General features: G+C 38.6%; 2 protein-coding genes and 1 pseudogene across 2 annotated transcripts; 2 read left to right on the top strand and 1 right to left on the bottom strand.

The window, feature by feature from the left end:
- On the top strand, positions 8,714–9,658 carry LOC102181784 (olfactory receptor 11H6-like). Its single transcript, XM_005685420.2, has one exon. It carries the CDS (start codon positions 8,714–8,716, stop codon positions 9,656–9,658), a length of 945 nt encoding a protein of 314 aa, XP_005685477.2.
- On the top strand, positions 11,452–14,684 carry LOC102182042 (annotated as a pseudogene).
- On the bottom strand, positions 24,210–25,160 carry LOC102182312 (olfactory receptor 11H7). Its single transcript, XM_005685421.1, has one exon. The coding sequence runs from the start codon at positions 25,152–25,154 to the stop codon at positions 24,210–24,212; it is 945 nt and encodes a 314-aa protein (XP_005685478.1). The 5' UTR covers positions 25,155–25,160.

Below are 26,173 nucleotides of genomic sequence, written 5' to 3'. Positions count from 1 at the left end.
ATACCTTGTTTCTTAGGTATCATGAGTGTTCTGAAGTAGTATATATTTTATTATACTTTTTAGTTCTTTATTGGGGAGTTCATGCATATCTACTATATTTCTGACATAAGTCTAATAGCCTTTTTTTTCAAAGGCTATTTTTTAGAGCACTTTTATGTTTATAACAAGATTGAGAGGAAGGCATAGAGATTTTCCGAATGCCTGTTACCCACACACCTAGATAACCTTCCGCTTTACTGACATCACTCACTAGAATGGGCTGCATTGACACATCATAATCTCCCCAAAATACATAGTTTACCTTTGGACTCTTTCTTGGTATTGTATATTCTATGGCTTTTAGACTATATCCAGTCCTGGCAAACAATATTTTTTTCTTTTTGGGGGCTCCATAGTGGGATTTATTACTGCAGAGAAAGAATGAAGGGGTGGGGGTAAGAAAAGTAGATTCTTCTCGCCTGTAAACCGCAGTGCTGGCGCAGAAAACAGGGATGCAAGGCATCAGCCTGACGCTCGGCTCATACTGGAGACCATAACCGCAGTGGGGAGATGCTAACAGGCAGCTGGGGTCCAGTACTGCAATCCACGCGCGGATCAGCAGGGTGCCAGTGATGCAAGGTGGCCTCCACGCGCTTGTCAGGCACACGCGTCTCCGCCGCCAGAGGGCGCATGGGAGTCAGTGGCGGGAGAGCAGAACCCAGATGACATTTTCCTGTGGGAATATGTGGAGAGAAGCTGGTTAACCCCGAGGTACTGAGGAGTGAACATCCGCATCATTTCGGTGTTTTGACTTTTAATCTTACGGTTTGAGCACTTTTAACGTTTCCGCCTTTCGCTGCCACTCATGTTTTCCTGAGGGGAAAGTTACAAACCCTGAGTGGAATGGTTTGAATCTTGAGAAACTCTGTGGAAAGGCCACTGTGTGGGTATTTTTGAGCCCTTCCCTCAATTAATGGTTGATTGTCTCCATAGTTTTGCTCTTTCCAGGATGTCAGAGTTGCAGTCATATAGTTTCTAGGTTTTTTAGATTGGCTTATTTCACTTGGGAATGTGCATTTAAGATTCCGCCTGTCTTTTCATGGTTTGAGAGCAAATCTCTTTTAGGCACTGAGTAATATTCTATTGCTGGACGTACCACAGTTTATCTGTTCACCTGGGGAAGGACATCTCACTTGCTTCCAGGTTTTGGCAATAATGACTAAAGCTGCTATAAACATCTGCATGCAGGTTTTCGTATGGACATTTTTAGACTCCTTTGGGTAAATACGAAGGAATGCTATTGCTGGATCATATGGTTAGCATATGCTTAGCTTTGTAAGAAACCTCTGAATAGGTTTCTTACCAACTCTGCTGAAGTGGCTGTACCATTTTGTATTCCCCCGTTCTGCATTCCCAACCAGCAATGTGTGAGAATTCCCGTTGTCCCACATCCTCACCAGCATTGATCTTATCATGTTCTGGATTCTGACCATTCTAATAGGGGTGTAGCAGTATCTACTTATTATTTTAATTTATATTTCTCTGATGACATATGATGTGAAACATCCTTTAGTATGCTTATCTGCTATCTGCATGTCTTCTTTGGTAAAGTGTCTATTTAGATATTTAGCCCATTTTTTGGATTTGTTTTCTTATTGTTGCATTTAAGAATTAATTTAAAATTTTGTTTTTATTGAGATATAGTTGATTTATAATATTAAATTAGTTTCAGATATGTAATATAGTGATTCAGAGTTTTTAGGGATTACATGCCACTTAAAGTTATCATAAAATGTTGGTTATATCCCCTGTGTGTGCATGCTATGTTGCTTCAGTCATGTCCCACTCCTGCAACTCCATGGACTGCAGGCTGCCAGTCTCCTCTATCCATGGGATTCTTCAGGCAAGAATACTGAAATGGGTTGCTGTGCCCTCCTCTAGGCACTTATTTTTACCTCTTCCAGTGCCTCCAGTGCCTCCTCCAGGCACTCCACAACTTATTTGAGTTTAAAATGGGTCCTAAAGCAGCAGACACAACTTGCAACATCGACAGATTTCGTCCAGGAACTGCTAATCAATGTACAGTGCCGTGGGGCTTCAAGAAATTTTGCAAAGGAGACGAGAGCCTTAAAGATGAGGGGCACAGTGGCTGGCCAATGCAAGTTGACAGCGACCAATTGAGAGGATGATCGAAGTTGATTCCCTTAAAACTACAAGAGAAGTTGCCAAAGAACTCAGCGTCAGCCATTCTTTGGTCTTTTGCCATTTGAAGCTAATTGGAAAGGTGAAAAAACTCATAAGTGGGTGCCTCATGAGCTGATCATACATCAAAAAAATTGTTTTGAAGTGTCATCTCTTATTCATTGCAAAAACAATGGACCATTTCTTGATCAGATTATGATGTACGATGAAAAGTGGATTTTATACAACAATCAGCAAGACCAGCTCAGTAGTTAGACCAGAAGAAGCTCTAAAACACTTCCCAAAGCCAAACTTGTACCAAAAAAAAGTCATGGTCAGCCACTGTTTGGTGGTCTGTTGCCTGTCTGATCTACTATAGCTTTCTGAAGCTTGGTGAAATCATTTCATCTGAGAAGTATGCTCGGCAAATCAGTGAGATGAACTGAAAACAGCAATGCCTGCAGCTGATATTGGTCACAGGATGAGCCCAATTCTCCATGACAATGCCTGACCACACGTCCCACAACCAGTGCTTCAAAAGTTGAACGAACTGGGCCACGAAGTTTTGCGTCATCTGCCATATTCACCTGACCTCTTGCCAACTGACTACCACTTTTTCAAGCACCTTGAGAACTTTTTGAAGGAAAAATGCTTCCGAAACTAGCAGGAGGCAGAAAATGCTTTCCAATTCATTGAGTCCTGAAGCATGGATTTTTATGCTATGGAAATAAACCAACTTATTTCTCATTGGCAAAAATGTTGACTGTAATGGTTCCTATTTTGATTAATAAAGATGTGTTTGAGCCTACAATTATTATTTAATACTTTCATTTTATTGAAGTATAGTTGCTTTGTGATATTTTATTAGTTTCAGATGTGTAATATAGTGATTCAGAGTTTTTAGGGATTGCATTCCACTTAAAGTTATTATAAAATATTGATTATATTCCCTGTGTGTGCATGCTCTGTTGCTTCCGTCATGTCTTACTCCTGTGACCTCCTGTGACCACCAGGCTCCTCTGTCCATGGGATTCTCCAGGCAAAAATACTGGAGTGGGTGGCTGTCCCCTCCTCCAGGGGATCTTCCCGACCCAGGGATTGAATCCAGGCCTCTTACATCTCCTGCAATGGCAGGTGGGTTCTTTAACACTAGAGCCATCTGGAAAGCCCATATTCCCTGTAATGCACAGTATATCCTTGTAACATATTTATTTTATATATAGAGCTCATACTTGTGTCTTTTTGAATCAGTGTTTTCATTTTCTTTGTATATTTATTTGGGAGTGGAAATACTAGATCATAGGATAGTTCTATTTTTAGTTTTTTGAGGAACCTCCATACTGTTTTCCATATGGCTATACCAATTTACATTTCCACCAAAAGTGTACAAGTTTCCTTTTTCTCCACATCCTTGAAAACTTTGTTATTTGTGTTCATTTGATAATAACCATCTGACAGGTATGAGGTGATGCCTTATTTTGTTTTTGATTTGCATTTCTCTGATAATTAGTTGAAATCACTTCTTGATTTCAAACTACATTACATAGCTATAGTAATGAAAACAGTATGGTTTTGGTATAAAAACAGATACACAGATCAGTGGAACACAACAGAGAGCCCAGAAACAAATCCACAAATATATGATTTAATTTATGGGAAAGGAGGCAAGAGTATACAAAAAGGAAAGCATAGTCTCTTCCATAAATAGTGTTGAAAAACTGGATAGCCACATGCAATAAAATGGAACTGGGCCACTGTCTTACACTATAAACAAAAATTAATTAAAAATGGATTAAAGACTTGAATGTAAGACCAGAAATCGTAAAACCTGTAGAAGAAAACAGGCAATAGGCCTCTTGACATCAGTCTTCATAATGATTTTTGTCTGTGACACCAAAAGCAAAGGCAATAAAATCTCAAACTAAAAAGCTTCTGCCCAGTGAAGGAGCTATCAGCAAAAGAAAAAGGCAACATATACGGAATGGGAGAAAGTATTTACAAATCATATATCTGATAAGGGGCTACTATTCCAAAGTAGATAAAGAACCCATGCAACTGAATAGAAAAAAAAAGAAAAGAAAAGAAAAAAGAGAAAACTAATTCCATTAAAAATGGGCATAAGATCTAAATCTAAATATACTTTTTTTGGGGGGGTTGCTTGAATCATTTTTATTAAAATTGAAATGAGATAAAGATGCCCATGGTGTTCAAAAGTGTTGTTATTATTATTATTCAACATGAAAGTTCCAAAACATTTGCAGTAACACAAGTAAATAAACAATATTGATGAAAGACATGATATAGTAAATAGACATTTTACATGAAAAGATGCTCAACATCATTAACCATTAGGGAAGTTACAATCATAACCACAATGAGATAATTCACATTTGTTAGAATGACTATTATAAAAAGGACAAGAAATAACAAGTGTTGACAAGGAAGGGAAAAAATGGAATCTTTGCGCACTATTGGGTATGCACATTGGTGCAGCCACCTCAGAAAACAGTGTGAAATTCTTCAAAAAACTAAAAAAGTACTACTATATGATCCAGAAATTTCACTTCTGGGAATATATCCAAAGGAAATGAAAGCACTAATTAGAAAGGGTATATACCCACATGCCATTGGAGCATTATTTACAATAGCCAACTTATAGAAATAATTTAAGTGTTTATCAACATATGAATGGATAAAGAAGATGTTTATATATATGTATATATAATGGAATATTATTCAGCCATAGAAAGAATGAAGTCTTGCCATTTTCAACAACATGGCCTGACCTTGAGGGCACTATGCTGAATGAAATAAATGAGACAGAGAAAGACAAATATTATTACCTCATTTATATGTGGGACCTAAAAACCCCCAAAACACCCACCCCCTGTCCCAAACCAAGCTCATAGATACAGAGAACAGATCAGTGGTTGCCAGAGGTTTGAGGTGGGGTGGTGAGAAGGGTAAAGAGAGTCAAAAGGTACAAACTTCCAGTTATAAAATAAGTCCTGGGTATGTAATATATAGCATGGTGACTTAGTTAAGAATACTTATTGTATATCTGAAAGTTTTTTAAGAGAATAGATCTTAAAAAATTCTTATGACAAGAAAACATTTTATAAAAAGGAATGCATTTGAATCAGTTCTTTTTTTAAAATATGTTTATTTATTTTAATTGGAGGCTAATTACTTTACAACATTGTATTGGTTTTGCCATCCATCAACATGAATCCGCCATGGGTGTACACGTGTTCCCCATCCTGAACCCCCTCCCACCTCCCTCCCCGTACCATCCCTCTGGGTCAGTTCTAATGAGGTGGATGAACCTAGAGCCTTTTATACGGAGTGAAGGAAGAAAAAGAAAGATAAATATTGTACACTAATGCATATATATGAAATCTAGAAAGATGATACTGATGAATTTATTTACAAGGCAACAATGGAGAAACATAGAGAACAGACTTTTGGACACAGTGAGAGGGGAGGAGAGGGTGAGATGTATGGAGAGAGTAACATGGAAACTACATTACCATATGTAAAATAGACAACCAATGGGAATTTGCTGTATGTCTCAGGGAACTCAAACAGGGGCTCTGTATCAACCTAGAAGGGTGGGATGGGGAGGGAGATGGGAGGGAGATTCAAGAGGGAGGGGACATATGTACACCTATGGCTGATTCATGTTGAGGTTGGACAGAAAACAAAATTCTATAAAGCAATTACCCTTCAATTAAAAAATAAATAAATTAAACTTTTATAACTATATACAGTGATGGATATTAAGTAGATGTGGTGATTATTTTGTAATACATACAACTATTAAATCATTATAATATACTGAAACTAATATAGTATTATATGTCAATTATACTTCAATGAAAAAGAAAAGAAAGGGGTCCAAAAGTCTGAGTCATTTCTCTCAGGAATGCTTTATCTAAAATAAGCAAGAAAATTTCACAAATTATGCCAACTTTTAGGGACACCTGCTGAGCACAGCTTGAAATACTATAAAAGGCTAGATGGGGAGGTATCTTCTAGAAATTTGGCATCTCACCACTTGCACCATTGTCTCTGTTTCTGGGTCCCATTCAACATGAAATATACTTACCAGGATCATGCTAGAAGCACAAAGGTGGCCCAGTAAAGAAGACCTTTTACCAAAAAACAGGAATAATCCTTTTCAAATTATTGAGTGAGTCAATAGGAAAGAGAATGAGAACTCAGATGATATAACTGATATTGACAAATAAGAATTCCAAACTTTCAAACAGCCTCAAAAATGAGTAAAAGAAATGTAAAGGAATAAGATAAACACAAAACTTGTGTTTAAGCTGGTGTTGCTGTAGTGTTTGCACCGTCATGAGAGTAACCTGTCCTTAGGACAAAATAAACATCTGGTCTAAAAATAGCATGAGATCATCCCTCATCACTGGAGAAACTGGGTCTCAAAGGCTCCAATTAGCGGACTCCTGAGGGAAGGGAGTATTTGGAATATTATTGATAATCTTTTCTCATAAATTATCACTTTTGGAATTCATAGAAGACTATAACCCTTTGGAGGAATATAATAGGTTTCAGAGCAACATAGACAAGTCTTTCTTGTGGAGCAAATATGCCAATTTCTCTCCCAATGAGTATCAGTGTCCAGCAAGGTTAACTCCCTCTCTGGGCTGTTGGCTCCCAAGCATGGCACGCCCTTCATCTTGCCTGCCTTTTGCTGCAGCAAAAACAGAAGATGAGAAGTCAAACTCATGAATTCTACAAGGAGATTGGTTCAGAAGAGGTAAAAGAATAAGACAATTTTAAGTGTGCTTTTTAGCTCTGCCTTCTTTTGTGTGACCGTAAAAATAGTGACACCTCAAGATATATGAATTAATGTAAAGAGACTCATCCTTACAACTAAGAGGGCTGGGAAAAAGGGAAATGAGAGAGCTGAAGATGAGGAAGGAACCTCAACCATATGTAAATTTTGTTCTTATTAATCAAGGAGTTGTACCCAGTCAGAACTTTTGGGGGGAAAATAGTTGTTAGCAAAGTGACATCTGGAAATAACTGGCAAAGCAGTTAGGAGGAGCCCTCCATGTTTAAGCCCTTCCTGTACTTAAGCCTCCCTGTTTTTAGCTGTGTTTGGCTCTGCCACAGAGCCTATGGTCTCTGCTGCAAGGAGGGAGAGCAAGGTGATTGAGCAGCTCAGATTGGTGAGTTCACTCCCACATGGTTTCTAAAGCCATTGGAATCCTCCTACACATTAGCACCAAATACTTCTTGCTATTTCCACCCTTTTCTCAAGGTTGCTTTGGCTTCTGGGTAACTCTCAATTCCTGCTTCAGGGAATTCTTCACAGCATTGCTTTGCCATATATGATCTATTCACAGACTGAAGAGAAGCCTTGTAGTGTGCTATGAAAAATTCTGAATTTCTCTCATGCATTGTGTCGCTAATTGCAATCATCAAGATTATTCTTAAAGCTCTAACTTTATGTGATATGGAAACTAATCAATGTTATAACTAATACATTAATAAACATTCTTAGCTGGAAAACTTTTATTAAAAGTGTCTGGGTCTGTATTCTGTGTGTATATTTTCCTGAATAAGCATCATGATTCAGTCATGTCACTTCTGGTCATTTTGGTGCAAATAATAACTGACCCTCACTAACAGAGGGGATTCAGAAAACAAATGAATATGATCAAACTACTGACAATAGCATTGTAAGTATTTGTTATTTTCTAAAACTGTCCCTAAACCAGAATAGGGGACTTTCAAGGAATTCTGACACCTCAGGCAAAAACCTCAAAAATGCTTAAGTGATACACCAGATACATTGCTCACATTAAAAACAAAGTTGTTCTAAAATAGAGTTTTGACTTAGACCAAAGTTTTAAAGAAATATTTTAATTCAATAAGTGAAAGATGAGACCAGATGGAAGTCTTTATGTAGGTATCTGGACTTCAAACTTTTCTTGAACTACAAACAATGATGAATACTGAAGAGAGGATAGCACATTTGACATTTTTTTGTCTTGGTTATCAGATTGTGTTAAGATGTCAACACTTACAGTTGCAACACTGATCCAAAATAAAAATGAAATGCATAAAGATTTCAATGTCTTATGTTACCTTTACCTTTCTCTTCCAATTCCTATCGTTTGTGTCTGTAATTCCAAAGATCTGAGTAATTGAAATTCTGTGTCCAATATTAAGAATCTTTTATATTTTATTCTATAGATAAAAATACATAGTTATCATACTTACTTACATTTGTAAGTATTGTCACTAACCTGCAAGCTGCTTGTTGCATAAGATCCTGTCATTGCTGTATCTGAGAAAATACTGAAAGAGGAATGAGAAAGTCCAAAATTCAAAGTCAGATCATATCAAGCATTCTTAAAGTTTGACAGTCTTCAGTAGTATAGTTAGGTTATTATTTATTTAATAAAATAATAGGATCTTGAGAGCTTTGGAACCTTCTTAAGAGGAAATATTCCTGAGGATTGAAGAATAAAGTCATCTTTGTGATTGTAATTTTTTTCTCTTCACCCTTTAGAAAGCCATGAATGTGTCAGGAGTCAACACGGTGACTGAATTCATACTCCTGAGTTTTCCCTGCTCTAGAGAGGTTCAAGTCCTCCTCTTTGTACTCTTCTCTGTGTCCTACATCCTGACACTGATGGGAAATGGGGCCATTGTCTTTGCAGTGAAGCTGGATCACAGACTCCACACTCCCATGTACACTCTGTTGGCCAACTTCTCGTTCCTGGAGATGTGTTACATCAACACCACTGTTCCCAATATGTTAAGGAACTTTCTGTCTGAGACCAAAACCATCTCTTTCACTGCCTGCTTCCTCCAGTTCTACTTCTTCTTCTCCATGGGCACCACCGAGACCTTCTTACTGCCCCTCATGGCTTTTGATCGATACTTGGCCATCTGCCGACCTCTCCACTATCCTACCATCATGAGCAGCCGTCTCTGCATGAACTTGGTGGGCCTCTGCTGGGTAACATCCTTCCTCTGCTATCCAGTCCCTATCTATTTCATCACACAACTCCCCTTTTGTGGCCCCAATACCATTGACCATTTTGTCTGTGACCCTGGTCCCCTTCTGGCTCTGTCCTGCATCCCTGCCCCTGGAATTGAGCTTTCCTGTTCTATATTGAGCTCTTTTATTATTTTTATCACCTTCTTTTTCATTCTTGGGTCTTACACCCTGGTTCTCAGAGCAGTGTTGCGTGTCCCTTCAGCCACTGGCAGACGTAAGGCCTTCTCCACCTGTGGTTCCCACTTGGTAGTCGTGTCATTGTTTTATGGAACCCTCATGGTCATGTACATCAGCCCAACTTCTGGAAATCCAGCTGGGATACAGAAGATTGTAACCTTGTTCTACTCCTCCTTGACTCCACTTGTAAATCCACTGATCTACAGTCTCCGGAACAAGGACATGAAGGCTGCATTGAGAAAAATTCAGAAGTGCACAAAAATTAGTCAAAGTGAGTGAGAGACCATAAGTGGATCAAGATGATTATTTTTACTTGCTTCTATTCCCCATTATTTTTACTTGCTTCTATTCCCCATTTAAAAATAGGTCTTTATTCATTTGTACCTAGAGATACAGACTTAAAATGATCTATTGCTGCCTATTCAATAATAAAATTAATACACTAAACTAAATCAGACCTTGTTGCTAAGTCAGATTTAGTGGATGGTAATTTGAATTAAATGTCCTGGATGCCTGGACATTAGGCTCTTCTAACCTGGTCTCCAGGAAGCACTTGTGCTTTTATTGGTGATGACCTACCTGGTTCCTGACCTCATGCATTTTTGACCTCTATTAAGTGTATCCATTCTTACACTTGATTTTTCTGACCTAAAGATGTCTGTTCTCTCTGCTCTACTCCTGATGGAGAGTAGAGCATTCACACCTTTTTATCCAGAAAGGTGGAAATAGAAAAATTGAGCCAAAATTTTTACTTAATTGACATCCAAAAGATTAATAATGGTCTAAAGCACTATCCAGACTGTGAAGAAGGGTGAGTGCTGAAGAATTGATGCTTTTGAACTGTGGTGTTGGAGAAGACTCTTGAGAGTCCCTTGGACTGCAAGGAGATCCAACCAGTCCATTCTGAAGGAGATCAACCCTGGATGTTCTTTGGAAGGAATGATGCTAAAGCTGAAACTCCAGTACTTTGGCCACCTCATGCAAAGAGTTGACTCATTGGAAAAGACTCTGATGCTGGGAGGGATTGGGGGCAGGAGGAGAAGGGGATGACAGAGGATGAGATGGCTGGATGGCATCACCAACTCGATGGACGTGAGTTTGAGTGAACTCCGGGAGTTGGTGATGGACAGGGAGGCCTGGCGTGCTGTGATTCATGGGGTCGCAAAGAGTCGGACATGACTGAGCGACTGAACTGAACTGAACTGAAAGCACTATCTCCCAAATCTGTTTCATTATTACTTTGGGAGCTTTTTAAAAGAATAGATTTGCAAGCCTTTTGCCAAATTTCTTAAGTCAGAATCTTTAAAGTGGACCCTGGAAATCCTTATTTTAATGTTACTCAAGAAATTCTGGTACACCTAAATCATCACCAGTTCACAGATTAATCTTATAGAGTCACTATTTAAAATAAATATGTGATGGGGAAATAAAAATCTTATGTTGGTTGGGAAAGTGTAAAAAATTATGGGGCATACTATAGATGACTCAAACACTCATGACAGTAGCAATAGAAGTTACTTTTCCTGCCTCTTTTTAAACCCATTTAAAAATAAGAAGTAGAGTACATTTTCTTACCTTTTCTAACTTTGCAAGATACCTGGAAATAGGCTTGCATTTAAAAAGGATTAGCATATAGTGGCTATAAAATTGGGTTAGTTTCACCTGAAGGAAGATGTTGAGTGCACCACCCAAAAAAGGTAAAAGCAGACAAAGAGCAAAAGACAGTGATGTTTAAGATGCTGGAACAAGACAGATGAAGAGGAAATTGATGACAGGTCCAGGTAATTTGACCTGACCATTTGGTCAAAAATGACTTGCGTGGCCGAGAAGGTGGCGCAGCGGACAGCGGCCCGAGAGTAGCACCTGTACTGTGGCCGGCGGGACCGACGCCACCGCTTGCAGAGAGCTGGAGATGCGGGACATGTGGATTTGGGAGGTGAATTCACTTGAAAAGCCACTTCGGGGTTATGAAAGTGATTTCTGATGAAACTGGATTGGAATAATTTTCATGATCTTTATATATTTATATATATGTAATATATTTTAAAATTTTGCCTTTGACTTAAAGTGCCATGAGAAAATTTGCATACTACAAGATGGTCCTAGCCACCTCTGGATTTGGGTACTCTTGGATATGTTCCTGCTGCTTTACTTCAGTGAATGCAACAAATGTGATGGAAAAAAAGAGAGAGAACTTCCTGCTGGGGATGTTCAAGAGCCAGTACAAAAGCCTCATGAAGGTCCTGGAGAAATGTGGAAACCAGTTGTCACTCCTAAAGAGGATCAAGAAAAGATGAAAGAGATGTTTAAAGTCAATAAGTTCAATCTAATGGCAAGTGAGATGATTGCACTCAACAGATCTTTACCAGATGTTAGGTTAGAAGGGTGTCAAACAAAGGTGTATCCAGACAACCTTCCTACAACCAGTGTGGTGATTGTTTTCCATAAATGAAGCTTGGAGCACACTTCTGCAAACTCTTCATAGCATCATTAATCGCTTACTAAGACACATGCTAGAAGAAATTGTTCTAGTAGATGATGCCAGTGAAAGAGACTTTTTTGAAAAGACCTCTAGAGAGTTATGTGAAAAAATTAAAAGTACCTGTTCACGTTGTTCGAATGGAGCAAGGTTGTGGATTGATCAGAGCTAGGTTAAAAGGCGCTGCTTTGTCTCAAGGCAAAGTGATCACCTTTTTAGAGGTGCACTGTGAATGCACAGTGGGATGGCTGGAGCCTCTCTTAGCCAGGATCAAACATGACAGGAAGACAGTGGTGTGTCCTATCATAAATGTGATCAGTGATGATACTTTTGAGTACATGGCAGGTTCTGACATGACCTATGGTGGATTCAACTGGAAGCTCCACTTTCACTGGTATTCCATTCCCCAAAGAGAAATGGACAGAAGGAAAGGTGATCAGACTTCCTGTGAGAACACATACAATGGCAGCAGGCCTTTTTCTATAGACAGAGATTAGTTTCAGGAAATTGGAATGTATGATGCTGGAATGGATATTTGGGGAGGAGAAAACCTAGAAATTTCCTTTAGGATTTGGCAGTGTGGAAGAACTTTGGAAGATCTTCACGACCCAGATAATCATGATGATGTGATCACTAATCTAGAGCCAGACATCTTGGAATGTGAAGTCAAGTGGGCCTTAGAAAGCATCACTATGAACAAAGCTAGTGGAGGTGATGGAATTCCAGTTGAGCTATTTCAAATCCTGAAAGATGATGCTGTGAAAGTGCTGCACTCAATATGCCAGCAAATTTGGAAAACTCAGCAGTGGCCACAGGACTGGGAAAGGTCAGTTTTCATTCCAATCCCAAAGAAAGGCAATGCCAAAGAATGCTCAAACTACCGCACAATTGCACTCATCTCACATGCTAGTAAAGTAATGCTCAAAATTCTCCAAGCCAGGCTTCAGCAATACGTGAACCGTGAACTCCCTGATGTTCAAGCTGGTTTTAGAAAAGGCAGAGGAACCAGAGATCAAATTGCCAACATCCGCTGGATCATGGAAAAAGCAAGGGAGTTTCAGAAAAACATCTATTTCTGCTTTATTGACTATGCCAAAACCTTTGACTGTGTGGATCACAATAAACTGTGGAAAATTCTGGAAGAGATGGCAATACCAGACCACCTAACCTGCCTCTTGAGAAATCTGTATACAGGTCAGGAAGCAACAGTTAGAACTGGACATGGAACAACAGACTGGTTCCAAATAGGAAAAGGAGTACGTCATGGCTATATATTGTCACCCTGCTTATTTAACTTATATGCAGAGTACATCATGAGAAATGCTGGACTGGAAGAAACACAAGCTGGAATCAAGATTGCTGGGAGAAATATCAATAACCTCAGATATGCAGATGACGCCACCCTTATGGGAGAAAGTGAAGAGGAACTGAAAAGCCTCTTAATGAAAGTGAAAGAGGAGAGCGAAAAAGTTGGCTTGAAGCTCAACATTCAGAAAACGAAGATCATGGCACCCAGTCCCATCACTTCGTGGGAAATAGATGGGGAAACAGTGGAAACAGTGTCAGACTTTATTTTTTGGGGCTCCAGAATCACTGCAGATGGTGATTGCAGCCACAAAATTAAAAGCCGCTTACTCCTTGGAAGAAAAGTCATGAGCAACCTAGATAGTATATTTAAAAGCAGAGACATTACTTTGCCGACTAAGGTCCGTCTAGTCAAGGCTATGGTTTTTCCTGTGGTCATGTATGGATGTGAGAGTTGGACTGTGAAGAAGGCTGAGTGCCGAAGAATTGATGCTTTTGAACTGTGGTGCTGGAGAAGACTCTTGAGAGTCCCTTGGACTGCAAGGAGATCCAACCAGTCCATTCTGAAGGAGATCAACCCTGGGATTTCTTTGGAAGGAATGATGCTAAAGCTGAAACTCCAGCACTTTGGCCACCTCATGTGAAAGGTTAACTCATTGGAAAAGACTCTGATGCTGGGAGGGATTGGGGGCAGGAGGAGAAGGGGATGACTGAGGATGAGATGGCTGGATGGCATCATGGACTCGATGGACGTGAGTCTGAGTGAACTCCGGGAGATGGTGATGAACAGGGAGTCCTGGCGTGCTGTGGTTCATGGTGTTGCAAAGAGTCGGACATGACTGGGCGACTGAACTGAACTGAACTTGCTCACATGTTGGACATGTGTTTCAGAAAGATACACCCTACACGTTTCCAGGAGGCAGAGTATCAGTATAAATAACAGACGACTTGCAGAAGTGTGGATGGATGAATTCAAGAATTTCGTCTCTATAATTTCTCCAGGTATTACAAAGGTAGATTATGGAGCAATATCATCAAGACTTCGTCTAAGGCACAAACTCGAATGCAGACCAATCTCTTTGTACCTAGAGAATATTTATCCTGATTCTCGGATTTCACATCACTATTTCTCTTTGGGAGAGATATGAAGTGTGGAAACAAATCAGAGCCTAGATAACATGGCTAGAAAAGAGATTGAAAAAGCTGGGATTTAACTGTCATGGTATGGGAGGTAATCAGGTTTTCTCTTACATTGCCAACAAAGAAATTAGAACAGATGACCTTTGCTTGGATGTCTCCAAACTTAATGACCCAGTCACAATGCTCAAATGCCACCACCTAAAAGGCAACCAGCTGTGGGAGTATGACCCAGTGAAACTGACCCTGTAGCATGTGAATAGTAACCAGTGCCTGGATAAAGCTACAGATGAGGACAGCCAAGTACCCAGTATCAGAGAGTGCAATGGAAGCCGGTTCTAGCAGTGGCTTCTTCGAAATGTCACCCTTCCAGAAATATTCTGAGACCAAATTTGCAAAAAAAAAGGAAAACATAAGGATTGACTGAGCTACCTCAGCATACATCTCTGCCACATTCTTAAGTAGCAAAAAAGAAGTGCTTTCCTCCTACAGGATGTACAGTTTATCAGCCATTAAAACTTTAGACTGCCCTCACTTTCACTAGCTCTGAACCAGTCTTCCTTTCCAAGGACATGCAACTACATAGTAGCGAGACTGTGCACGCTGATGTTTACAAGATTGAAAGAGTGGTTCATCAAGAATCATCATAAAGAATACTCAGACTGAAATAATCTATGAACTGTGCTTTCCAGAGAGCTGCGCCTTTTATGGTTTGCTTGCACGTCAGTGATTTCTGCTGAATGTGCTGTCATAATGAAGAGATGTCTAAGAATTTTTTTCTGATTAGAACTGGTAGCCAGTATATTAAATACTGATATAAAAATAAATGAAAAAGAACTGGAACCAGATTCAGAAGCATGAAAACATTTTTACAATTAAAAAGACAAACTATATTAAATAGGATTTAAAGGAAATTAAAACAGAACTATGAGAAGTACAATTTGTTACAGTATAGTATCAAATTTCTATATAGATTTTATACCTCAGTGGGGGAAAATAACTGATTCCAACGACATTCATTCTGTTGTCATCCATGATAGTCATGAATTTCTTTCCCCCTTGGAGTGTTGAAATTGAGCTGAAAAAAGTGACTCTTTGAACATAGTTTTAATTGCTTTCTACAGTTTTTGTTGTTGTTGTTGTTTGTTTGTTTGTGGGCTATTGGAATTGTAATTTTTAATTCCTTTCAAAAAATGGAGATTTAAAGTTGTGTCTGGTCTTACTGAACAAGTTAGATATCTCAGCTGTTCTTGGGTCAACCAGCTTACAGGCTTTCCTCTCTCACATACAAATTTCTTATTAGAGTTTCAACTTCCTGACTTGATTCAACTGATTATGCTTTACACCCAAGATTCATACTACTCTACTACAGATTTGTTTTCACAGCAATAAATCTTCTGTTCTTTGTTTATGATTCCAGTCAACGAAAGGGCTGCAGAAGTGATTTGTAATTTGGGTATTTGGAGATGGTATGTTTGACGGTTTTTTGGAAAACTTTTTTCACTCCTTGTGCAGATGTGCTTCATTGTCAAGTGCATATTTAGATTAGGTTCTTGAATTGTAATGCTGATCTGCTGCTTTTTTTTTTTTTAACAAAATCCTACTGAAAATGTAAAAAAAATAATCACTTGGCATCTGGGGTTGATACATTTCATTCATTCATTTAAAGACAATTATTACAATATTGTAAAGTAATTAACCTCCAATTAAAATACATTTATATTAAAAATAATAAAATAAAAAATAAAGACAATTATTTACCTCCTTATGTGCACTGGGTTTGTATCAGTATAGAAGATGAGGTCCCTGCCTTTGAGAAGCTTACATTCTTCTCAGATAGACAGATAATAAGCAATTAAAGCTTAATAAGCAGACTTGGATAGACAGAAACTTCTCAAAAGAGCATTTCAAAAACCTGATAGCTAACATTATATTAATACTTAATGGTGAAAATTGAAAGCTTGTCCCATAAACTCAGAAACAAGGCAAAAATGTCTGCTCTTATCACTTCTATTCAACATTGTATTGGAAGTGTTACTGCAATCACACAAAGAAAAGAAATAAATGGCATCTACATTGATAGAAGTACACTGGTTTTCATTGGCTATGAAATGATAATCTATATAGAAAATTCAATGAAATCTACAAAAAGGCTACTAGAATTAATAAGTGAGTGTAAACTATTAATAAACATAAACTTCAATGAAACAGTTAGGCAACCAGAAAGGAAACTTTCTTGCCCTGCCACGGTAGTAGAGCCCAGCAACAAGATAAGCTCCTCTTCTATCCTGGCAAGCACTCAGCCCGTGAAAGACCATGGACTCTGTTTTCTGTAGCCTTCTCCTTCCCTTGACCATGTAGGGAGCTGATGTGGGTCATCATGATTGTGGACACTGAACTGCAATTCTAGGCTGATCCTGAATAAACTCCTTTTGTTCCTGGAGAAATATCTGGCAGTCTTGTTTCAAGTCAACATGAATTTTGAAAGATTTTAAGATCAAAGAATTTTATACAAAAATATCTTGTATCCTATATACAGGTAATAGTGGCAAGCAGAAATTGATATATAAAAATGCTATTTACAGTAGCTTCAAAAATATTAAATAGAAATAACTTTGATAAAAGATATGAAAAAATAATAGCTATGAGAAGTTAAGAATTTTGGAGTAGGAAATTGCAACTCACCCAAGTATTCTTACCTGGAAAATTCCATTGACAAAGGTAAACCTGATAAAAGATATGAAAGACCTATACAATGGAAGCCAAAGACATAGCTGTGGGAAATGAAAGGTAAATAAATGTAAAAATATAACTTGCTCATGAGTTGGAAACCAGTATTGGTATGGAGAAAATGGAACCTTTCTACACTGTTGGTGGGAATGTAAATTGGTACAACCGCTATGGAGAACAGTATGGAGGTTCCTTAAAAAACTAAAAATAGCACTACTATATCATTCAGCTTCCTTGGTGGCTTAGTCAGTAAAGAATCCGCCTGCAATGCAGGAGATCCAAATTTGATCCTTGGATTGGAAAGATCCCTTGGAGAAGGAAATGGCAACTCACTCCAGTTTTCTTGCCTGGGAAATCCCATGGAGAGAGGAGCCTGGTGGGCTGCAGTCCGTGGGGTTGCAAGAGTCAGACACAACTTAGAGACTAAACCACTACCACCACTGCCATATGATTCAGCAGTCTCACTCCTGGGAATATATCCAGAGAAAACCACAAATCAGAAAGATACATGTAACCAGTGCTCTATGCAGCACTATTTACAATAACCAAGACATGGAAGTAACATAAATGTCCATCAAGAGAGGAATGGATAAAGATGTGGTACATATACACAGTGGAATGCTGCTGCTGCTGCTGCTGCTGCTAGGTCGCTTCCGTCACGTTCGACTCTGTGCGACCCCACAGACGGCAGCCCACCAGGCTCCCCTGTCCCTGGGATTCTCCAGGCAAGAACACTGGGGTGGGTTGCCATCGCCTTCTCCAGTGCATGAAAGTGAAAAGTCAAAGTGAAGTCATTCAGTCGTGTCCCACTCTTAGTGATCTCATGGGCTATATACTAAACAGTAGTAATTAGAATCCTTACCTTTGGGCTGCTGTTTTTACTATTGCTATCTGTGCATTAGCATAAGGAAAACGGCTTACAGTTCCAGAGCATAATGATGTATTTTGTATATTTTCACTCAATTTCTTATTGTTACTCAGCCATAAATAAGAACAAAATAATGCCATTTACAGCAACATGGATAGATGTAGAGATTATCATACTAAGTGAAGTAAGTCAGACAGAGACATATCATATGATACCACTTATATATGGAATCTAAAAAATGGTACAAATGAACTTATTTACAAACAGTAACAGACTTACAGACTTAGAAAACTTATGGTTACCAAAGGAGAAACATGGTGAGGGGGAAGGGATAGGAATTTTGGATTAGTGTGTACACACTACTGTATATAAAATAGGTAATCAACAAGGACCTACTGTATAGCACAGGGAACTCTACTCAATATTCTATAATAACCTACATGGGAAATGAACCTGAAAAAGAATGGATATATGTATATGTATAACTGAATCACTTTGCTGTATACCTGAAACTAACACAGCATTGTAAATCAACTATACTCCAATATAAGAGATTATCCTTCATTTAAAGTTATTATAAAATGTTGGCTATAATTCCCTGTGGTGTACAATATATCCTTGTTACTTATTTATCTACATAGAAGTTTGTGCCCTACCACTGTCTTGCCCCTCCCCTTTTCCCTCTCCCCACGATAACCACTACTGTAGTTTGGTCTATGTATTTCTGAGTCTGTTTCTATTATGTTCATTCATTTTTCTTTTATTTTTAGGCTTCACATATAAATGATAACATATAGTATTTGTCTTTCTCTGTCTTGACTTATTTAACTAAGCTAATATCCTCCAGATCTATACACAATGTTGAAAATGGCAAAATTTCATTTTCTTCATGGCTGGGTGGTATTTCATTGTGTGTGTGCATCACATCTTTATTCATTCATCTGTTGATGGGTGCTCATGTCTGCTTCCATATATTGGTTATTATAAATAAAGCTGCTGTGAACATTTGGGGTGCATGAATCTTTTAAAGTTAGTGTTTTTGCTTCCTTTAGATATACCTGGAGTGAAATTTCTGGATCAGACAGTTTGACAGCTTCTTACAAAGTTAAGCTTGCATGTCCTATTTGATAAAGCAATTTCACCCTTAGTTTTTTACCCAAAAGAAAAAATGGATATTCCCCCCAAACGACTTGTACACAAATGTTTCTAGCAGTTTACTTCTAATGACTAATAATTGGAAACAACCCAATGTCCATCAGTAGGTGAATGGATAAACTCCTCTCTGAGTTGAATCTGTCTTGGGACCTATTGGCTTCATGAACCTGGATGACTATATCTTTCCTAGGTTGGGAAGTTTTCAGCTATTTTTTCTTTTTTATAATATTTATTTATTTATTTTATTTTTGGCTGTGCTGAGTCTTCATTGCTGTGCACAGACTTTCTCTAGTTGTGGCAAGCGAGGGCTACTCTCTAATCGTGATGCCTGGGCTTCTCATTGTGATGGCCTCGGCATTTGAAATCTTCCCTACTAGGGGTCAAACAGGTTTCCCCTGCACTGCGAGATGAATTCTTAACCTCTAGACCACCATGAAAGCCCTAGTGTGTCTAATATTTGTCTCAGTTGGTACCCTTTGCCCTGGGTGGCAGCGATTGTTTAATTTGCCTTTGTGTTTTTGAGGAATATCCTCCATGTGGCTGTTTCTCTCAAAGAATTCTAAGTTAGGTGAAATGAAGGCAAACCCTTTGTTGAAATGTTTTAGGGAACCCCTAGATAGGTCAAAACAAACAGGAAACTTTTGAGAATGAGGTCCATTCTGTTTCCTCTGGAACCAGGAATCCCTTCTAGGAATATGGCCTGCCATCTTTTAAACGCTTCTGAACTGAGGCGATCTGGGCAAAAGGGATGTGGCGAAGGTAAGCTAAAATGTCACAAGGTTCTCCTACCATGTTTTGTTTGCCTTTTTTTTTTGATGAGTATTCATTTGATTGTTGCAAATTTTTGAATATTTTCCAGAATTTTAATAAAGCTGATTCTGATAATTTTTTGCCTGTATTTTCAGTTTCTCTGTAGAGGAATGGGTCTTTGGAGTTTCCTGCTCTATCATTTTTATTGAGAGATGAGTGGTAAAGCTAAAGAAAAGCAAGAGAATTAACACAAAAATTCTCTTTCCCCCTTTGTTGCATAGGGAGATTGATTTTGGTGACAGGTTCACAGGCTGCTAATAAAATGTGGATAATATTCCATGTTTTTCTACTGTGAATAAAGAAATTCAAAGATATTTCTGAATTTCATATTCTTTAAACTTATAAAATTCTTTTTACATTACATAGATGTTTATGTATGCATGGCATATCATATAAGATTTGTGATAGATTTATTATTGCCTCTAACAAGATCCTTCCTAGAACTGTTGTGTGTGTGTTTTTTTTAATATCTTGAACCTATGTGAGAACAAGGCAGTTTAAAAATGAATCTGGCAATAGGGGAAAAATTAATGTAACTATAGCCCACCAGACTCTTCTGTCCATGGAATTCTCCAGGCAAGAATACTGGAATGGGTTGCTATTTCCTTCTCCAGAGGATCTTCCCTACTCAGGGATTGAACCTGGGTCTCCCACATTGCAGGCAGATTCTTTACCATCTGAACCACCAGGAAAGCCCTACTGTTTATTCACAAAGAAGACAATATTAAGTTATGAGGCATATATGTTTGTATTCATTTGATTAGAAAGTTATAAAATTTTAAGAGAACTAAAAATATTTATATAATATAATCAGTTTAAAGAAATTAAAACCATTATATGTGTATGAATTTGTATGCTTATGTATGTTAGAAACTGACCAGTATTAAACTTGTTATTTGTAGGAAATGGGATTGTGAGAAAGAAGGATGGGAACATTTACCCTTAATTTTATACTTGTATGTATTGTTTGAAAAATTTATGACAAGTGTACATTATTTTGCAATAAAAGCATATATCCAAATGTAGTTTTAAAAACAGATAACTTCTTAAATATTAAAAATGTAAATAACCAGTTAGCTTTGAGACTAAAGCATTTAAATCTAGTGAGGACTGATCAAGAACTAGTTCACTCATCCATTTCCAAAATCTGTTTCTTTCACTACCTGCTTACTAGTTAGTTAACATGCTGATGCTGGGGATAAAAATGAAAAATAGGGCTTATAGTCTAAGGAAAGACATGCAAACACATAATAGACTTACCTCAAAGCATCTTCAAGTACAATGAGGGAATATGATCTGGTGTATTCTAGATGCATTACAGAGGGACACAGTTGAACCTGCTGATATTAGAAAGGTTTTTCTGGTGGAAGTGATATGTGAGTTGAATCTTAATGAAAGATACAAATACACATTCAACATCTAGTAAGTTGCAACAGTAGGATACTTGTGACCTGCTGAGTTTTATGCAAAATATTTCTGTTCCTTTTTCAGCTAATAAGTTCAGCTGAGTCATTAAAATATTGGGGCTCAATTAAGGTAGAACTGTGATGGATATTTCAAGCTGTCTTTAGTAGCTTTCCAAGCACATTTTCTGATTCCTTTTCTTACCTTTTTTTAGATCCCTCTACCCACCCTTGTCTTTGGGATTGGAATGAAAACTGACCTTTTCCAGTCCTGTGGCCACTGCTGAGTTTTCCAAATTTGTTGGCATATTGAGTGCAGCACTTTCACAGCACCATCTTTCGGGATTTGAAACAGCTCAACTGGAATTCCATCACCTCCACTAGCTTTGTTTATAGTGATGCTTTCTAAGGCCCACTTGACTTCACATTCCAGGATGTCTGGCTCGAGATGAGTGATCACACCATCGTGATTATCCAGGTCATGAAGATCTTTTTTGTCCAGTTCTTCCATGTATTCTTGCCACCTCTTCTTAATATTTTCTGCTTCTGTTAGGTCCATACCATTTCTGTCCTTTATTGAGCCCATCTTTACATGACATGTTCCCTTGGTATCTCTAATTTTCTTGAAGAGATCTCTAGTCTTTCCCATTCTGTTGTTTTCCTCTATTTCTTTGCATTGATCGCTGAAGAAGGCTTTCTTATCTCTTCTTATCTCTTACTTTGCCAACTAAGGTCCGTCTAGTCAAGGCTATGGTTTTCCCAGTAGTCACGTATGGATGTGAGAGTTGGACTGTGAAGAAGGCTGAGCACCGAAGAATTGATGCTTTTGAACTGTGGTGTTGGAGAAGACTCTTGAGAGTCCCTTGGACTGCAAGGAGATCCAACCAGTCCATCCTGAAGGAGATCAGCCCTGGGATTTCTTTGGAAGGAATGATGCTAAAGCTGAAGCTCCAGTACTTTGGCCACCTCATGCAAAGAACTGACTCATTGGAAGACTCTGATGCTGGGAGGGGTTGAGGGCAGGAGGAGGAGGAGACGACAGAGGATGAGATGGCTGGATGGCATCACTGACTCGATGGACGTGAGTCTGAGTGAACTCTGGGAGTTGGTGATGGACAAGGAGGCCTGGCATGCTGTGATTCATGGGGTCGCAAAGAGTCGGACACGACTGAGCGACTGAACTGAACTGAACTGAACCCACCCTTGAGGCACAGTACTCTCCAGTTGCCCAGGAGGTCTTTCAAAGAGATACCTTTTGGTCTTCAGGTGAGAGTTTTATCCCATTTTTGAACTACAGCAATGTTTAAACATTTGTACTTGTAACTATTTAACGGTATGATTTGGACATTGGAGGGTATAAACATAAAGAAACTTTAGTTTTCTGACCATGTCTACTGCAAATACTTTCTGATGTTCTGTTTGTTTCCACATGTGGGTATTATCTTGGACAAATATGATAGTGTTTCTGATTACTTTTAGTATTAATACATGGATTTTTAAAAGCCAGGTACAATCTGAAACCAAATTTTATTTTTTTGTACAGATTACAACTTATTCCTCAAGACAGTCTGACTCAGGCTTCTACTTCTTTTGATCTGCTTCTTTCCCCTCTGCTCTTCCATTTCTCCATTCCCACAAGTCTATACTGACCCTGGTTACTTTAGGTTTGAGAGGGGAGAGAATTTTTGGTAGAAAGGCTTCTCCTTTACTAGTATTGTTGTATTACAGGCTTGACAAAAGTTTGTATGTTAATTTTTATTTCATGGATTTATTTATTTTTTTGGTGAGGAGGGGGAGCATACTAAACTGCAGTTCCCCGATATGGGCAATTGATTGGCTACTTATTATTTCTTTCATTTCTGGATTCTAGTGACCCATTCCATATAGACTAACTTTGGGGACTGCCTTACTTCTTCAAGTAGTACTTTTGGGAGGGATCTCTTTCAAGATGTTTCAAATTTGTTACCTTCTGTGAGTTTCAACTAGGCCAAAAATTTCTGTATTTGTGATATTACTGGTGAGAATTCAGTTTCCTCCAGTTATAGCCCAGTTCTTTCTACTTTGCTCTCATAGCCAGCTCTTTTATAGTCTTTACATATTTTTTTCCCCAGGTGTGAACTAGGGATAGAACATGTGTCTCTTAAACTTCAGGGGACAAGGGCAAGCTCTCTGAGTGGATCTCTTGATGTAATTTTAATTTTCCTTATGAGGTTTGCATACTGACAACTCACCAACAATATTCTTACTCATAGCTTCAAACAAACTCCTAGCCCTCCCCTTGTATACTATTGATGAAGATGATGAACTAAAAATTGTAACACTGGCTTAATAATCTCTTAGTGTGTTCGACAGCGATGTGTGGGGTTTTGCCAAAAATTCGGGACAATGGACATCTTATGAGTTATGTGTCTTTTAAAAAATTTATATGGCTATGCAAGGTCTTAGTTGTGGCACATGGGATCTTTGTTGCCCTGTGCTGGATCTTTGTGGTATGCAGGATCTAGTTCCCTGATCAGGGATCTAACCTGTGTCTCTTGCATTGGGAGCAGAGTCTTAACCACTGGACCACCAGGGAAGCCCCTGTGTTATATGTCCTTTAAACAAAGTGTTAGACAGCCATGTAAGCAAATAACCAATTTGATTTGTATCTTTTAAAGTTGTGTGGCCAGAGATTTCACATTGAAAAAGTTGAAATCTTCCTGGAAGCAAATATTAAGAATTTTTAAGAGTTATTTTTACCATATGGTCAGGTGGCAGTCTCTTCCTATGGAACCACATTTATGAAACTAAAAGTGCATCAGAATATAATCAAATAAGTGATGAATCTTGCTGTTCACAAAAGTACCATGATGATTATGAACAGAACCTAATCAGTTTGGATTGGAAGAAGAGGATTATTTTACCACTTGCAGGAAGAGAGTCATCGAGTTTCACAAAACCTTTTCATGAAGTTTGCATAATTCTCATTGCACAGATGACCTGACGGAGGGCGAATTTCATGTCCCTATTGCGTAGGCTGTAGATGAGGGGATTTAAGACTGGTGTCACTACAGAGTATATCAGTGTGATGATTTTATGCATAGCAACTGAGTTGCCAGATGTGGGGCTCACGTACATCACCATAATGGTTCCATAGAACAGAGATACAACAACTAAGTGGGATCCACAGGTAGAGAAGGCCTTTTGCCGCCCAGCTGAGGAAGGAACCCGAAGCACAGCTCTGAGCACCAAGGTATAGGATCCAAGGATGTACAGAATGGTCAGAATGATGATAAGAGAGCTCACAGAATGGAATACATGCTCTATTATGGGTGAGCTGGCACAGGACAATGCCATCAGAGGGTCCACATCACACAGAAAGTGATCAATGATGTTGGGACCACAATAGGGTAGTTGAGAAATGAAGAGAATAGGAACTGAATGTCCTAAGAAACCAGTGAGCCAACAAAGAGACACTAGAATGGCACAGAGCTTCCCAGTCATGATGGTGGGATAGTGCAGTGGACGACAGATGGCAAGGTAGCGATCATAAGCCATGACACAGAGGAAGAAGCATTCAGTTGTGCCCAGGGAAAAGAAGAAGTAGAATTGAGTGAAGCAACCAGAGAAGGATATGGCTTTGGTTTTGGAAAGAAAATTGACCAGCATATTGGGGACTGTGCAGGTCACATACCAGATCTCTAGAAAGGAGAAGTTGGCCAGGAACACGTACATAGGGGTATGGAGTCGGTGGTCCCACCTCACAGCACAAATGATGGCTATGTTCCCAGTTACAGTCAAGATGTAGATCAACAGAATCAGTGAGAAGAAGATGATCTGCATTTTCCAGGGACCAGGAAAGCCCAACAAGACAAACTGTGTCACAGTAGATATTCCTGACTTATTCATGGTCTCCAGACTGTGGAGAGAAGACAGATAGACAACTCACTTTATTGCTAAGGCATTTGAAATTTTTCTTAGGGCAGGCAGTTTGATTCATTCAGGAAAATGTATCAAATATTCTAAAACATATCTTGGGTAAATCTTGTCCTATTCTGAATAAGCCCTTTGGCCCTGACTCTTTATAAATGTATAATTCTAGGCTGCTTGACCTTTCTTTACCAGTGGACCAAATCTGTTAAATTTCATCTTCTTTTCAAATATAGAAATCTTGAAATAGAGATAAAAATTATCTGTCTTATGTCTTTCTTTTTTCAGTAAAAGTTTCATATATAAGGGCAATTAATGCCGTTCAGTTCAAAATGAGAGGACACATATGCTATCATTTAAAGATAGATTGAATCTGACACTTGCTACAGATTTAAGTGATTTTAGCTCTGGCATTATTATTCAGATTCTCTCTCTCTTTTTCTTGAGCTATTTTCATTAGGAGATTTTCTATCATTTTTCCCCTATGATACCAGAAGAAAATAAAAAAGAATATTCAGACAATAAATTATTTATATATTTTGCGATCTCTTATTTAAAGACATTTATATTGCACCACAGCTCATTCACAACTTGGTATTTAATCCTTTATTGTTTGCAGCGAAAATCATTATTAGTCACCCCATTATGATTAATTTCACATGATAATTTATCACAGGGCTTCCCTGGTTGCTCAGACAGTAAAAAGTCTGCCTGCAATGCAGGAGACCCAGGTTCGTTTCCTGGATTGGGAAGATTCCCTGGAGAAGGGTATAGCAACCTTTCTAGTATTCTTGCCTGGAAAATCCCCCGGACCAAGGAGCTTGGGCGGGCCACAGTCTATGGGGTCTCAAAGAGTCGGACATGACTGAACGACTAATGCTTAATTTATCTGGTTTCATATACACTTAAAATATATGTCATTAAGGATGAATATTCATTGGAAGGACCGATTCTGAAGCTGAAACTCCAATACTTTGGCCACCTGATGCGAAGAACTG

Source organism: Capra hircus, chromosome 10 (assembly GCF_001704415.2).
Source record: "Capra hircus breed San Clemente chromosome 10, ASM170441v1, whole genome shotgun sequence".
NCBI classification, from domain to species: Eukaryota; Metazoa; Chordata; class Mammalia; order Artiodactyla; family Bovidae; genus Capra; species Capra hircus.
This window is presented reverse-complemented; position numbering and strand designations above follow the sequence as displayed.